This window comes from Aythya ferina, assembly GCF_964211825.1.
Source record: "Aythya ferina genome assembly, chromosome: 6".
Lineage (NCBI taxonomy): Eukaryota > Metazoa > Chordata > Aves > Anseriformes > Anatidae > Aythya > Aythya ferina.
In genome coordinates this window covers 17686663-17702969 of record NC_140303.1, presented here as the reverse complement: position 1 = coordinate 17702969, position 16307 = coordinate 17686663, and the positions used below count along the sequence as shown (strand labels likewise).

Here is a 16307-nt window from a genome sequence, read left to right as displayed (position 1 = left end):
AGAGAGAACATATTTCTCATTGGGCTAATGCTAGGAATAATATACTGTTCAAGTGGACACTACACCATTTCACATTTCCTTGGTTATTTTACAATACCAGGAACATCTGCTAAGGCACACCTCTCACCTTTTTTGAGGCAGCTCTGTCATCAATGCCCATGTATTGGCCCTGCTCAGCTAGCACAGAGCACATCCCCAGAGAAGTGCTTCTATACAGTAAACATGCAGGTCTCCAACCCCAACCTCCCCACATTTCTATCTCAATGCTCATTGCAATGTTTTGGGGTTCAAAAAATCAGACATGTAAATGTCTAGTAGGTGAGCCAGCAGATGTAAATGGCTAGTAGGTGAGCCAGGGGAGAGCTCCTTCCAGATTGTCTGCAGCTGATTCAAAGATTCGTGCAAATATTTAATTAGAATAGAAAGAATAATGAACTTGTGACATTATAGTTTTTTGCCATAATCCTATGGTCTAACTGAGGATTGCTCTTATCATATTTTGTTGTTTAATTACATCTCTTTGTACTTGCACATCATGCATTCACATATAGCATGAAATTTGGATCTTACTGAGTCAAACCCGACCATATTCAGACTGCATTAAGTCCATAACTTTACCATGAGTGTCTTTGGAGCAGCATCTCTCCATTTTGTTCTTTTTAAAAGTCTGAGTAAGTGCATTTTTCCAAGTTCAGAAATACATAAGCCTGCACTTCTTGCATTCACTGAGGCAAGGCAGGCTGCAGGGACTAATATCTCCCTTCCCTCCCACATGGTTCCCAAAATACAGGAACAGCATTGTACCCTGAACACAAATGTCCCCGAGTACAACTCCTCACTGTGTTTGCCTCTTCCCCTCTTGATCAATTTGGCAGCAAGCTCTAGCTTCCCCAAGGAAAACAGTGGCTGTGATAGCTGTGACCTCCGCACACTACTACTAGTAAGGGAAATCAGCCTGAAGACATTTTAAAGCAAAACAAAAATCTTGCTGTAATTCAGCTGCTAACATGTCAGACACTACAGATACCCAGAAAGAGTTCTTGAAATAACAGTGAGTACTTAAAAATAAAAAATAAATAAAAAGGAAAGAGAAAGCTTCGGAGTTTACTTTTCGACATCATTTTTAGTACAAGACAACCAAAAGCACACCCAGAGCTGGGAACAACCTTTTATGTGTTAAAAGAGATGAAATATTAATAAATTCAGCTTCATCATTTTCCTTTTAGAGGTTAGTGTTGAGCTAATTTCATTTTTGAAAATTCTACATTATTTCTGCCAACATAGCTGCAGGGCTGGAACCCTGGGCTCGGGACATTGATTTTCTGTCTCTTGCCAGCGGCAGTTAGGCTCCCCTCCCTGCTTTATGTCCACTCCTACAGCGTAATGCAGAGTCCCTTAGTGTACTATCATCTTGCTTGTTCCCCTTTTGAAGTCCAGCCTGCACAGGAAAATGAAAAAGGGTGATTCTCTCTTTGTACCTGTATCTGCAATCATACAGAATACTGAAAGCAACATCTACAGCAATTTACAGATTTGTTTTAAGTTAGAAGAAACCATTACATCTGATTTCCTGAAAAATGCATGACAGTTTCTCATATACTGGAGAGCTTCAGTCCTTCCTATTACAAAGTCTAATAATGTGTGGTCAACCAGAACCTAATTTATTTTTTTGGGGGGAAGGAGGGAACGTGACCTTGATTTAAAAGTTTCCAACTAAGATAAATTTACACCATCACTGGGGAGGCAATGCTAATGATCAACTATTCCCACAGCTAACATCCACACTGTGTCTGTTACAAACCACTCAATCTAGTTGTGCCTCACTCAATTAGATTAAAGGGCACCCTAATGTCTGAATGTGTAGGCACTTGTATACACTGCAATCAGATCAGCTCTTAACCGTCTCTTGGATAAATCAAATAAGCTGAATTCCTTAAGCCTCTCATTATAAAAGCCTTGATTCATTCAATAGTTTTTCCTCTGACTCCTCTTCAGATTTTCAATATGCCATTGAACTATAGGCACTAGAAGTGACAACAGTATGCTCAAATACACTCTCTCTTTACCTACTTAATTAAATCTTATTTCTTTTAACAAGAAATGCATTCATCTTTCCTCAGCATCAACTTGGGAAGCATAGCCCTACATCTTTACTGACAGGCCCATTTATTCATCTTGTAGTCTAGCACAAACAATTTTGCTGTATTTTGACCTAGTCAGAGGAGCAGAGCTGGCTGAAACACCACCAGCCTGGGAGTCTTCTGTCGGAGCAGAGGCTGCTTTCAGTTGGGGTTTCATTTAGAAAGTCTAATTCACAAGAACTTGTCTGACTGAGCTCAGGAGGCCAAGTGTGAATCCTGGCCTTCTCAGCAAAATTTTTTCTCTCCTAAACCAGTGCAAAATAGTTGCTTAGAATAACATAAACAAAAGTAAAAATGTTCTACACTGTCTGACTGAATTAAAACCAGGGATTTCCTGATCTTTTGCTCTTCTGTTAACCCTGTCTTTGCATTTCTTTGACTTAAATCAAGAAAATCAAATATTAAATAAATAAATAAGTCATGTAATTATTTAAATCTCTCCCTTCCCTTCTCCCTATATAACAGGGTATGATTAAGCATAGAGATCAAAAGAGAAATGAAAAAAACATCTTTTAATTCTTTTTTTTATTACCTCTCTCTCTCTCTTTTTTTTTTTTTTTTTTTTTTTCCAGTGCTAAGACTATTCCCTCTTATCCCCTCTGCCCTTCCTTCCTTTCACCCATGGATATATTTATTGTACATTAAAAATAAATTCTGGTTTAGAAAATCATTAGGAGAGCCTTAGAAAAAATTGCTCTAAAAATTAAATTCCACTGCTGTTTTAGAAATTGTAGTAATTAAAAATAAGTAAATAAATATATATATATTATAATATTTGATGTCTATAGAAAGACAACCCAACAAAACAAAGAATTGGCAAGGCACCACAGTAAAAACTTCTGAATTTGGTCTCAGTTTCTTATAAGGCTTATCCACAAGTGAGGATACAGATACATAAAAGGACTGAGTTTGCAAATGTGAACACCAAATTATGCTGCTGGCATCGTTTAAACAGAGGATGCCTCCATTTAAAATAGGTTAAACTTATGGGGGGAAAAAAAAAAAAAGAAAAAAAGAAAGGTTAAATTTTCTGCTCTTGACAGGAGTGGAGATTCTTGTAGTTGAAATAAATAAACAGAAAGCTGCTCAAAATGTTTTGGGACAAAAGCAGGGACAAAGGAGAATTCCCCCCCATATGCAAATGGAAAACAAGGAAAAAAGTAAATACCGAAGGTTTAATGCTTTGTTTTATACTAAACTGAACCAGCTAAAAGAAATCAGCAGCTTTATTTTCAAAGCATGCAGATTACTCCTTTACTACCATACAAGACTTTGCATCTGTACGATGAGTTTTGAGGACTATGACAGACTAAAATTGAGAAAAACAAAGTAAAACCCCAAAGGCTAAAGCAATACTTAAGTGATATTACAATTTCCCTTCCATTTGTGATTCTAGTGGCTCCAAAGTTTAACTGTACTTGTATTATTCATCTCAAAAATGTGGAAAAATATATTTGCAATCTCGGGAAAAAAAAAAAAAAAGTTGAAAGGTCTAAATAACATGTTTACAACTCTTCAAAATTCTCTGATGGAAAATGCTATATAGCTGCTATTTATTATTAAGGCTGCTGTTATTCAGAACACTTGGCTGTGTTAAGTTAAATGAAAAACACTACCAGCAGTATCTTCCCTTCAGATGCAGAAAAAAATAAAAACATACTACTGTATGAGACAAGCTGGAAATCAAACCAATAGCATATCCCGAGAGCACAGCTCTTTTTTTTACACTATTACCATATGACAATAAAAAAATGCTAATGGGTAAACTAATATGAAAAATTACCTTTCAGTAGAATCCTGACAGAAGACTCAAGCCGAGGAGGTACTAGTCAGAAAAACTTAGATAATGTGTGGGGTGAGCAAGATTCCTAATTCTTGCTTTCCTCTTTAAGGATGCCTTTAGACCTCACGATTTTATTTTTGAGGGTCTGCTTTAAGTTTTGTTGGCAGTTCTCTTGCTCCCAGCCTGTTCCAGAACACCAATATCACATGCACATAAGAGGTATCCTCTTAGGTAGATATGAATTTCTTCCGCATTTCTGAACCATGTTAAGAGAAGTTAGAGCCAAATTCATGGCCTCAATCAATTCTTTGAAAAGGAAAGAATAAGGATGCGGGAAACCTAGTCTTCTGAAATTAATTAGCTTTGTTACCTTTCACATAATAAAAATATGTATCTAAAAATTGATAAATTATATGTATATATGCATTTTAGCATAATTGTATAAAATATATGAATATAAATTAGAATCAAGTCGGAACTGAAAATTTCTTATATTAGCTGACAACTGTAATCTACTCTCTCCAGCAATGGATAAGGCTTTCTTCACACAAAAAACATGATAATGTTTCTGTTTGTTTTCTTAATCTTATCAGTACCACACACTACACAAGCAGTTTTTAAAATGCTTGTGATTAAAATAAAAGAATAACACTGTATTCATATAAGAATCTCTAAAAGAGAATTCCATTTCTAATCAAACCTGCCCTGAAAATTAATGCAGAATCAAAATCTGATTGTTTGTATTTGTTTGTAAATCTAAGTAAATGAGATACAGAGTAGGCAAAGGGAAAAACTGGTCTTTTCTAATACATCTCATTCTCTTTCCATAGCATTAACTTGGGGTAGCATATGAAGTTTGTACATATCCACTGTGGGATGAGACAGATTGTGTACAGAGAAGACCAGGTTGAAAACTACAGATCTTGAAATGAGCCCTGCTCAGGTAGTTGAAATGGGCTGGTCAGGGCCTCAGACCTGTGTACCATCAGCTTTCAGGAACGCCAACAAAAGACAGCTTTCACACTATGACTATAAATTGCCATACGCTATTCTTAAATTCCTGTAAAACTGAGTGCATTTAAATTAAAAGACCAGCAGCTATACCCACATTCAGAAAGAGAGAGTACAACAGCCATTAATTCCTGGCTAATTCTTGTCATTTATTAATTAATCACTTCAGTAATTTTTACTTTCTCATGGTGGGATGCAAGCAAGCTGTAAGTGAGGGCAGGAATGCTGAGCAGGTACAGGCAGCATGCCACATGAGCAGGTGCTTCTGCATTCAGCTGACACATCAAGAATTGAGACTTTTCTAAAGGTGCTCTGGATTCTTTCCTAGGACAAGAGATCTTGTGATTAGAAACTACTGACATCTCTATAAGCTCAGTGGTGAAACACACGCTCCCTGTTTGTCTTAGACTGCAATTTTGCAACTGCCTGCTGTGAGAGGAGATATTTGCCTCATAGTCCATCTTTCTGTGGTCTAATGTCTGAAATATTTATGGTTAATAATCTTCTTCCTTTAAATATCTTCCTTGTGTCATGAAGACACTACTAACTTAAGAAAGCAATTCAATGAAGATAAAAGCTTTTCAGCTACTCCGTGTGCTGACAAGGAGAAGGAATATGTACTGTGGAAGTGTCAGGGAGACTAATTCCCAGCTTTCTGTAAAGACAGATGAAACAGGCAGCCAAGGAATTGATCTTCTGAAGGACTCAGGAAATGTTAGAATTTGTATGCAGAAACTGTAGTTCTTTAAGGAATTAGGCTGGTGACCTAATTACTTGTATGGACAATAACAGAAACAGTGGAACAATTCAGGAACCATTTTTCAAAAACCACACCATCAACACTGAATTCCGTTAAGGCAGTAGAAGGCCAGTGTGCTGGGAGACATCTGCTTCATGCTGGCGTGTGGCAATGCATTTGCTCCTTAGAGACAGGGCTTGCTATCTGGCTGCTGAAACTGGGAAGTTAAAGAACCAGGCTTATCCATCCAGATCCTGCTAGAGAAAATGCAAGGTAATGGGAATCTTCAAACAATTATTGTTTGAGGAGAATCACCTGTAAAGACAGTCTATTATTTTAGAGTTGTTTCCCCCCCACTCCCCCAAGAATAACATGCGTTAGAGACTAGAAACAAGTCAGAAAAATATTTATTTAGACTCTTATTTAACAGAGAGTTGTTCTTTGAAGAGATTTCTGACAGGAGCTAAGGAACCTACATCTTTAAACTGAAATACCACAACTGTAAAACCTGTCAAAGAGTGAGTGACAACTCCCTGCTTTTGGCAGCACTTCTCCCTCCAGTGTTCCCTCTCCACCCCCCTTTCCACAGACTCAATGTATCTTACCAGGTGTGTGCTTCAAGCTCAATCTTTTTTGAAAGTTTCAACAGAAATAGCTCAAGTACTTTGTGGGAAAAATACAATGCTTTGAATAAACATTTTTCAGGGCCTCCAAAGACTAAGAATCTTTCCAGAAATTCATGCCACGTTTGAAAGAGGTTTCTGATGATTTGCATCAGAGCCATAGAAGGACAAGGAGGATTCCCTGGCTTGGTGTGAAAAGACTAAGGACACAAAGGGAAGGGACAGACACTGCCAGAGGAAAACTGTGTCACAGCAGCAAGAATTAGCCTATGAACACAGCAGCAGCAGCCTGTGCTTCCACAGTTCAGGCTTTATTATGGGGTTCCTGAACATCTTTTCTCTTTTGTAAACAACTGGGAAAATATGCATTATGCTCTGTCTCTCTCTCTCTCTTTTTTTTTTCCCCCTCTGTTATTCATAAAAGGTATCCCTCAATGCCTCATATTGTAGTTTGGATGATTTTGGCTATGCTCTGGAAAACATGCATTATTCAGACTACAGAATAACTAAAGGTAAAGGAGGGTAACTTTGAAGTGCTCCATGAAGTGCACCAGAGGAAAACCTGAGGAGATCTGTGCGCCTGTACTAACTATAAAAAAGGGCACATAAGAGGCCTGTAAAAGAAAAAAATCTTGCTTTTTTTTTTTTTTTTTTTAAGACAAAAAAAATCAAAACATAATCAAGCCAGGCCAAACCAAATATCCAGCTACTCTACAAAACACTGCTTTTAAATTATTTGCTTCATTTTTTTCCTGTGTTGTTAGGTAATGAGATCAAGGTATTGCCCTTATGAAACTTCACCTGTTCTCAGGAGCAGAATATGTCTGAGGGAGACGAACAGAGCAGGTTCTGTTCCCTTGGCACTGTGCCAAGGGAAGAAGAGGAAGAAGGGGAAATGAGAGCACAAGGACAGGCTGCATGGGACAGGGGACAGTAGATAATAGCCTGGCACCATCCAGTTGGCTGCATCTGGAATCCACTCCTCCTGTATACAAGCCTGAGCTCCAGTGTGTACTTTGGCATGGCAGCAGAGCTAAGTGGCTGAAATTCAGATTCTGCGAAGGAAACAGAAAGCTCCTGCACTGCAGAGCAGTGCCAAAAGGAGGAGAGGCTCTTGGCACGCAGTGTGAGTAGCCAGCGATATGAGGCACAGCGCTCTGATCTGCTTGATTAGGGGGCCCTTCAATTTTGAGGGAGAGCAAACGAGAACCAGAGAGGTAGCATCTAAAAATGAGGGACATAATTGAAAATGCAGAAGAGGAAAGAGCAAATTAGTCCCTGCCGGTAGTCTTGTTGGGTACAGGCCAGAGATACTTAGTCCAGGCAAGGCTAATGATGGAGAAAAGACAGAGATATCTGACTACGTTACCAGTCAGCTCCTCTTTCCCTTCCTGTAGCCTATTCCAGCTGGCTCACCTTCCCTGGCAAATGTAAAATATTTCTGGTCTGCTTTGCAAGGGGAGATATGAACTCTAATGCAAAGACTCAGCATAACCTACTGGAAGAGAAATAGACTCTGAGGCAGCAACCAGGCCACATTAACCCCTGAGTCCTCTAAACTATGGAGGCACAAACCAGCATTTAGAAACCAATTGTCATATAGTTAGATGGAAAATTTCTCACTAATGTGAATGCTACAAGAGATACTATAATCTTTGATTACCCATGAGGCCATAACAAACTTCGAAGGAAGCATATGAATTGCTGATTATTTTCTATGATGATGGAATCTCAGAAATTGCTGATACTGCTTTTGATACTGCTTTTGTGCAGACCGACAGGTCCCTGGCTACACCACTTCAACTAAATTTGAATCAAGCAGTGCTGCTCTCATTTCAGGACAAGGTAGAATGTGCTGGAGCTTTCAGTGCTCTTTTTTTTTTTTTTTTTTTCCTGGGGACTATACATCCCTTACAGGGAGATGCAGGCAATGATCATTCAGTTTGCTTTGTAAGATAAAACTTTGCTTTCATCCATTTTAGCTCATGCATAGATATAACCTTCTGTGATGTGACCACAAAGCATATTTTCCTCATACAGTCCGCAGAACAGATGACATAATAAAATGCATCAAGAATGTGCAGAGAAAGACTGGTACGGAAGATGAAGCTTTGTGGTGAAAGCTGGTGAGATAAAATCCCAGATTGCATTATAATAGATGCACAATGGGGACATAATTAAAACTTGTGGTAATCTTACTTTTGATTTTCACTAACATTATATACTTGACTTTGAAGTCTCTCAGATCTTAAAATGTAATCAACATGCAAGATCTTACATGTTAAGGAATCATTAGTCTTTTTTTGCATGTTAAAGAGCATCTGTATTTAAACAATACCTTTTTGCACAGCTTCTGTTCCAAATTGGAGGTACCAATTTGGGAACCTCCTGGATGCCATTCTACTATAAATAAAAAATATTCTAAGTCATACTAGCCAAAAATTTGATTCAAGTTATGCATTTCATACGGAGGGGTACAAGTAACTGAGTAAGAGTTTACAGAACTTGATGCCAGGACTAACATGCTGTCCCCTGTTGCTGCAGCACTTCTGAGAGCACTCCTGTCCTTCCATGCACCAGCCCACGTTCAGGCTGTGACAGCCTGATCACACTTGTCCTAAAATGACAAAACTAGTTGCCAGTGCTCCGAAAAGTCCAGGAAAGAACAGTGTACCAGTTCTGCAACACCTTGCTGCTTGGAGTCCTTTATTCTGCACTCAGAAGATCCCTTTCTGGCTGATGCATTGAAATAAATAATAAAGTAAAAAAAAGCTCCCTAGCTGAGGAATAAAGGCATGTATCCTATCCAAAAGAGTCAGTACCAGCATCCCCAACTAATTTGGCCTACATTATAAGGCCAAGTCATAAGGAACAAAGAAAAAATCATTTGGAGCATGAATTGCTAAGTACTATGCACACACCCACATTATTTTTAGAACTACTGCTGATTTATGAGAAACAGAAGAGAGGTATCTTAAACTAAATCACACGATTCTGTCAAGAAAATAAGATATACATAGGGTATTCTTTCCTTTTAAAAAATCAGGGTCTGCTCAGCATTTTGTCTGAAAGTACCCCATGTGGAGAGAAGCATGTGATCAGAAAATGTTCACAAAGGAAATGGGAACACTGATGTTTCATCTGTAGCACCACAGATGTTTTCAGAATTGAAAACTGTCAAAGTTACCTATATAAAAAGAGGATTTACCTCAGATTTTAAATATATTTCCATAAATAAAGGAAGTTATTTTGGAAACACGGTAGGGGGTATTCCTTTAAACATGTTTCTATTTAATATAATTTACCTTATTCTTTGTGACCTGGTAGTGGCAGTATCAAGCTCTTCAAAGAGAAGAAACAAGAAACTTTTATTTTTCAGGCCACTGAAATTAAGTTAGAAATCACCTCCTGACAGGATTTAGAAAAAACACTTCTGTATCTGGCTGCCACTGAAAAATAAACAGGTTGATGCAGAGAAGTTTTCTCTTGAGACCACATTTCTTTTTTCTACCTTCAGTGAACATATGAAAGGATGAACAGTGGCCCTGGCATGTGCTGGCGGTTCCCTCAGTCCTACCAAATGCAAAGAGATTCAGAGTTGCATGCCAGAGGTGTCGCTGTCCACAGCCTTTGACAAGTCCTCTTGTGATTAATTTGTATGGCAAATGATTGTGTGTATGTGCATGTGTGTGGCAAAAGCTCTTCCAATACTCTGGTACTGCACGAGAAGAAAAATTAAGGAACTTTTGAAGATGCATACATCATGAGTGAACTGAGTTTTGGTTATGTTTACTCAAATTTGATCTTCTGGAAAAAGGATTTAGACTTTATTATATTTATTTATTTACACATCTTCCCTCTCCACCCTCCCCCCATTTGTATTTACTTTGATAAAAAGAAGAAAAAAAAAAAGCATAGAAATGCACATTTGCAAAGGTTGTGCTAAGTTAAAAAGAAGGGAAATGTATGACAACTGGTGTTCACTGTGCCTGTCAGAAGATAACTATGAATGATTTAGTTTTCCAATGAGCTTTAAAGTCCATTATAAAAGGCTATTAAGGAAAATCAATACATACAAGATAAATGGCAAAGTCTATGAATTAGAAATAGTGTAGTGCTGAAATACTGATGCTCCAAAAGGAACATTTAAGAATGTGGTGTCTGTGGTGCATGACAGTGTGATTTTAGATAATTATCAAGAATTCCAAGGGAGGAATAGAAGATATTTGCTGATGACCCCAGGCTTCTCTTTTAATAAAACTCATAGAAGTTTGGAGAGAAATGGCAGGTGTGAAGGATAAACACTCTGGCAATTAGGCAAATAGAATGTAACCTAGATAAATGTAAGCTAGTGTACATAGGCAAAAACAGTCTAAATATACAAATTAATCTGCCTCTAGAGGCTACAGCAGCTCAGAAATTCAATAAAAACACTAGCAAGCAAATAATGGTTGACTACAACCAGAGCATCCCTAAAGAAAAGGTTCTCTAAGACTTATGTACACTTCTGTGACAAAGCTCAGCTATAATACCAGTGCAACTGGAAAACAGACAAATCAATAACAAAATTCTCAAATGTATTAGACGAATGAAAATGAATATGAATTTCATCATGCCCCGGAGATGAGAATGACATACTGCTATCTAAAATTGTATTAAGTTTTGACTCCTGCACTTTAAAAATACCTGAATTTTTATCTTTTCTCTCTTTGTACATAAGTATGTGTATGTACCCCTCAGATCTGTACACATGAATAACCTCACATCTCCCACAAACACACAAATTTTACATGCCTGTTTTGTAATGAATTAATAATATTTGCTACAGTTTATAAAATAAGTTGGGCTGCCAACAGTTGAAAGAAGCTGGCTAATATGGTTACCTTATAACCATCCCACAGTACTGTGTGCTCAAACACAAGGCCTGTCAGCAAGATTTATTTGCAAGTCAGGCAGAAGAATAAATCCTCTTGCTGTATTAACTTCAGACAGAAGGAAAATTTACAAAGGAAATGTTTGGTGGTGGCTCAGCTGATCCCTGCCTGCTGGCAGTGACAGTGCTCCCCTTCCCATCCCTCCACAGCAACAGCGACAACCGTGAGGCAACGGTCATGGATGAGCAAAGCATATTTACTGACTCAGCAGAAATGACCTGGAGCAGTTTCTTCCTGTTGCTATTAACTTACTGTTTGCCGATTTGTTCTATGCTGAATTAGCTGCACAAGCAAAACTGAGTGGCAGCATGCAAAATACTAGTTTCAGTGCACTCAACATGTTTAAGTCAGTGGAGGATCTAGGCCTTACCTGCCAGTCTGTTTTTTTCCGTTAGCTTTTTCTCTTTCTTGTTCTTTTTCTTTTTTATTATTTTTTTTTCCCAGCTCATGGAAACGTGTACTCCCAGGTAAACACTCAAAATTATTCCATTACTCACTAAAGCTCTACCATGGGCCTTTTTCTGTGTGCAAACAACACCCTCACAGACCAAGTTAAAAAAAAATTAAAAAAAAAAAAAAAAAAAAAGATGTTTTGCAGTAAGAAGGTTGGGTAACAGCGTGAGACTTTCACGCGAGGGAACAGTAAGAATCACAGCACAGACAAAAAACAGGATTCTACTAAAACTAGGCTTGTTTCAATACTGGATATTAGAACTGGCTTGGAAAGCATTACATTGAAACTAAATGCAGAAGCACCTTTACTTACTGTGTTAAAATTTGGGAAGAATCCAACAGCAGAGCTGCTGTCCACTGGGAAGTGCATAAAGGGTTTGATATCCAGGGAAGGCTGCATCATCAAGGCAGGTGTGCGCACAAGGGTGGGAAGTGTAGTAGTGCCTGCCAAGAGCAAACAAAACCAGGAATTCATAGTATTCTCCTTTCCACGTTACACACAGCATAGCTATCCCTTGCTGACACAACTGCCAAGAACAAATAATGCATGGAGGTAATAAAGTGGCTCTGCAGGAGTTAATATCATTAAAAGAAACCTATTTCCACACACTAGAGATGAGGCAGAACACTTCCCTATGGCCATGCATACTCAGAAGCTGCAGAGGAGACATATGGTATATAAATCACCCTGGCAGATAGAATAAATCCTCCTAAAGCTGAAAAATTCTTCTGTGCCAAAAAGGCCAGGATAGGCGCCCATGGAAGTCAGATGCTTTTGCAATTCATGGTTGCCTATTAGATCAGCTAGCACAGGCAGTACATGCAAGCTGAAATCCAGAGGTCTGTTTCCAAATAGTGAGCTGTGTGTTTGTTTTTTCTTCTTCCAGCAGCTTCTGTAACTATTAGGTGCTGCACAAACATCATTCCATATTAGATATATATATATTTAATTCCTTCTGTTTTACAGTGCAATGCAAATATTAGAAAATGGACAACAGATAATCAGCTGGCACACACATGAACTCTCTACATGCAATGCAAATCAACATTTTCTTAATTGGAGCACAAATCTTTCTCCCCAAAAGTGGGCTTTCCAGAAATGCACATACTGGAATTGTTGCTGTATACACTTGAGAATCACTCCCCAACAAGACCCCAAAGGAATGTGAAGACATAGATGTCCAAACATTCATTTATAACTAACTGTTTGCCCTACCCACACGATAGCATGCCTAGCACACTGCTTCCAGCTATGCCTGTGGGAGTAATTTTTCCCCCCTGAAATCATACAAAATAGACTTCAAACAATATTTCCCTTCACTGAAATCAAAAATTAACTAAAAAACAAACAACAAAATTCAGATGCTCCTTCCTGGGTTGAATAAATAATTCAACACAGACTTGAGCAGGCACTGGAACACAAGTGTCCCATGTCTTTACAGGAGGGTGAGTCATTCTCTGCCTTTCCTCTAGGTCCCTTCTGCCAGAATTTCTCCATCATTACTTCCCTCTCCTGCTCACCAGTGGCCAGCACATCAGCCAGGAGTGTAACAGTTCTCTAGGGAGCTTCTTTGGTCTCAAACAGAGCTGACACAGTAACTAAACTTTTTTTTTTTTTTTTTTTTTTTTTTCTCTCTCTCTCTCTCTCTCTCATAGAAGTTGTCAGAGCTTTTTAAACTCAGGAGGGGAAAAAAGGAGAAAAGTAAACCAAGCAGTTTTCCCTCTCTTCTCCCACAAAATCAAATAATTTGCATCTATCTCCCATTCTCCCTATTAAGGACATGCAAAATTCCAGGCAGAGGAATTTTCCTCCTTCTTCGTCTCTTCGCTCTGCATCCACAGACGTGACTTCAAACCTGTAGTTTCTTCATTCTATAGTGTCTGAGAGGAAAGCAGAGTTCAGAAGCCAGATGGGGCTGCATGAATTTATTGGATGGCCAAACACTTGAAACTAGCCCTGAGCTCAAATTTTGTAGATGTTGGAGACACAGTCAATTTGATCACAGCTGCAGCATAGTAAACATTGTATTATGGCCTAGCAGATGAGTAACAGGCTATAATCTATTCTCTGTTCCTTCTACAGGCAAAGGGTGAGGATAGCAGAAAGATGGGTCATTGACAACTACGGAGAGAAAACTATTAGGACTCCATCCCAACTGAGCTGCACAACTTGAAAGGAAAAATATGCTTGAGATATTGAGAAAATATTCCAGAATATTTTCTCTCTTCTCCTACCCCAATACTTTCATAGATGCAAGTTTTTTTCAGATCTTTATGTCAGTTAAACCCTGCATTCTGCATGAGCCCCTGTAACTCATTGACACTTGTGCTTATTTAAGTCAAAGCTTATTCAAGTGGAGTCACAAATGGCAAAAAACTAAAGGTAGTCTAACATGCCCATAGTTTCTACTTCATATCTATAATGGAAAAAAAAAAAAAAAGCATCAACAGGAAAGCAGCATCTCAGAGGATTTACCCAAAGAAAATATCTTTGACTGCAAAAATGATGATTATTTCTACTTGCTGGTTCTGAAACAGTAGCTTTACATAATTTAGATTTCAGAGTTGTACTCCAACAGCAGCTACACTGTATTCAATTACCTAAACTCCATAAAGTGCCATCATCATCAAACTTCTACAAGTTTCTCTTTGAAGTTCAGAAGCAATTAAAGATGCATGGAGTTAAAAAAGATCTGTCCTCTCTTTGCATATACACACTTCAATTAAGCTACGAAGCTCAATATGAAGCAATGAAGCTAAATATGGTTACATCTTTTAACTAAATTTTACAGAAAAAAAGAGAACAGAGTTAAATTGTGACTGGTATTTAAAATCAGAACTAAGCGAGGTTTGTGATGCTATATATAACCGAGGTATAGAAAACATTTGGCCTAAAAATTTTAAAAATTAAAAACCTATTAGCATCCTCTGCTAAACAATGCAATCTTCATTGTATGCCTCAGCTGAGTACAGATCATTTAAAATACATCTGAAATCTGCCCACAGTTTAGCAGCCCATGGTGTTTCTGCTGCCAGCATAATGCATGATCACTAAATTAGGATACATTCAGAGTCTCTGTCGAATAGAATACATACACACCTACCAGACTGATTAGTGTAGACATTAATAATAAATTTGTTCACTTCTGTTTTGCTGTTTACTACTCCTACTATTGCCGACCATATACCAGTGGTCCTGTTTGACTGAAGTTTGATTTTCAGACTCATGTCTGAAAGCCTCTGGAAGAATGATCAGGTAAGGATGACCCAAACTAGAGGAGGAAGCACTTCAGGACAACGATCTGATCCAACAGAACAGGACATACTTTTCCACTGGCATTTCTTCAAAAAGTCAGATAGATTTTTGCCATCACTACACCAGGTCTGTATGCAGACCTGAGCTAAGCAGGAATACTGGCATAAGAAAGATGTAGCTGACAAGCTTCATTATCATCATAAATTTAACAGATGTTTACCATTTCATTAGCATTTTAATGATAAAGACAATTTACCATGTCAAACACAGATTGTTTTAAACTACTAGTGAGTCTTTGGCATAAATATAACTGATCTTTCTTGTAAATTCATTTGTTCATTTCAAATTTGTAATTTCTAACCTTAAAAACAAACAGACAAAAAAAAACCTTCATTTGTGACTACCACTGTGGGAGCTACCTAAGCACAGGGGATGAAAGCAACAGACTGCCAAAATTATGCACCAAACCTCAACTGGTCTGCTTGATTGTTGTCTAGGAGAGGGAAAACAAACTCGTCTGATCCAAAATGTCTCATTTTATAAAAAAACAAAAAACAAAAAACTTTTCTTCCTCCTCCACATCTCAAAAGCAAGTCCCTGTGTAATATGTTCTGCTTGTCTTTACCACGTACACATGGCTTCATGCACTCTGAAACTCATTGGGCCACTGAAGGCTTTATAAAGATTAGACTTTGTCGTCTTTATCCAAACTTGATCTGTGTCTAACAATAAAGGCACATAATTAAGCAATGAAAGCAATATTTTGGAGGAAGCATTTGGAAAGTTTTGTACCGGTCTCTCCCATGGCAGTACCAGTGAAAGATGTGTTACAGACAGCCTGGCAGGTGGCAAAGGGATTCCACCAATCTCCAGCAACTCCCTTGCTCTTCTTTTCCTGCTCCACAGAAAAGCTGCAGAAGGCACAACTGGCAAGATCACAGTCGAGGCAGAGGCAAACACAGCTAGCTTCTGCTACCAGTCATCCTTCTCAAGAGAGGTGTCAAGTCCAGTGAAATCCAAGCACACAACTGCTCCCTTTGCACCCCTCTGAAAACTACTTGTGAAAATACTACCTCTGATTTTCTCTTGAAGACCATTTTCTATCACATACAAACACACAAAAACATGTAATGCCTGCACGTTAATTCCTCTAATTTGTGTCAGTATTACAGTATTACACATATGCACACATACAAAATCATAAATTACTCATCTAAGACATTTTGTGAAAAATTTCGGTATATTTAAAGAAACAAATTACTCTTTTCAAAGTTGAGAGCATGGTCTTGGAAAGCTTTCACTAAAGGTCACTGTAGAGAAATCTAGCGCCATGTTCAATTCCTTCCCATTTTTAATTAAAGATGTTA

At 38.2% G+C, this 16307-nt stretch overlaps 1 protein-coding gene across 14 annotated transcripts in view; it reads right to left on the bottom strand.

Annotated features, from left to right (window-relative positions):
• The window catches only part of ZNF385B (zinc finger protein 385B), a 176315-nt gene that overhangs the window by 45071 nt on the left and 114937 nt on the right, over positions 1 to 16307 (bottom strand). For 13 of the 14 annotated variants that reach the window (XM_084522976.1, XM_084522978.1, XM_084522977.1 and 10 more), the window contains one exon: positions 11998 to 12128. In XM_084522976.1, coding sequence (XP_084379102.1) covers positions 11998 to 12128 — 131 coding nt within the window. Of the gene's footprint in view, positions 1 to 3924; positions 4050 to 11997; positions 12129 to 16307 lie in introns of those variants that run through there. The other variant, XM_084522975.1, reaches the window with a different exon arrangement.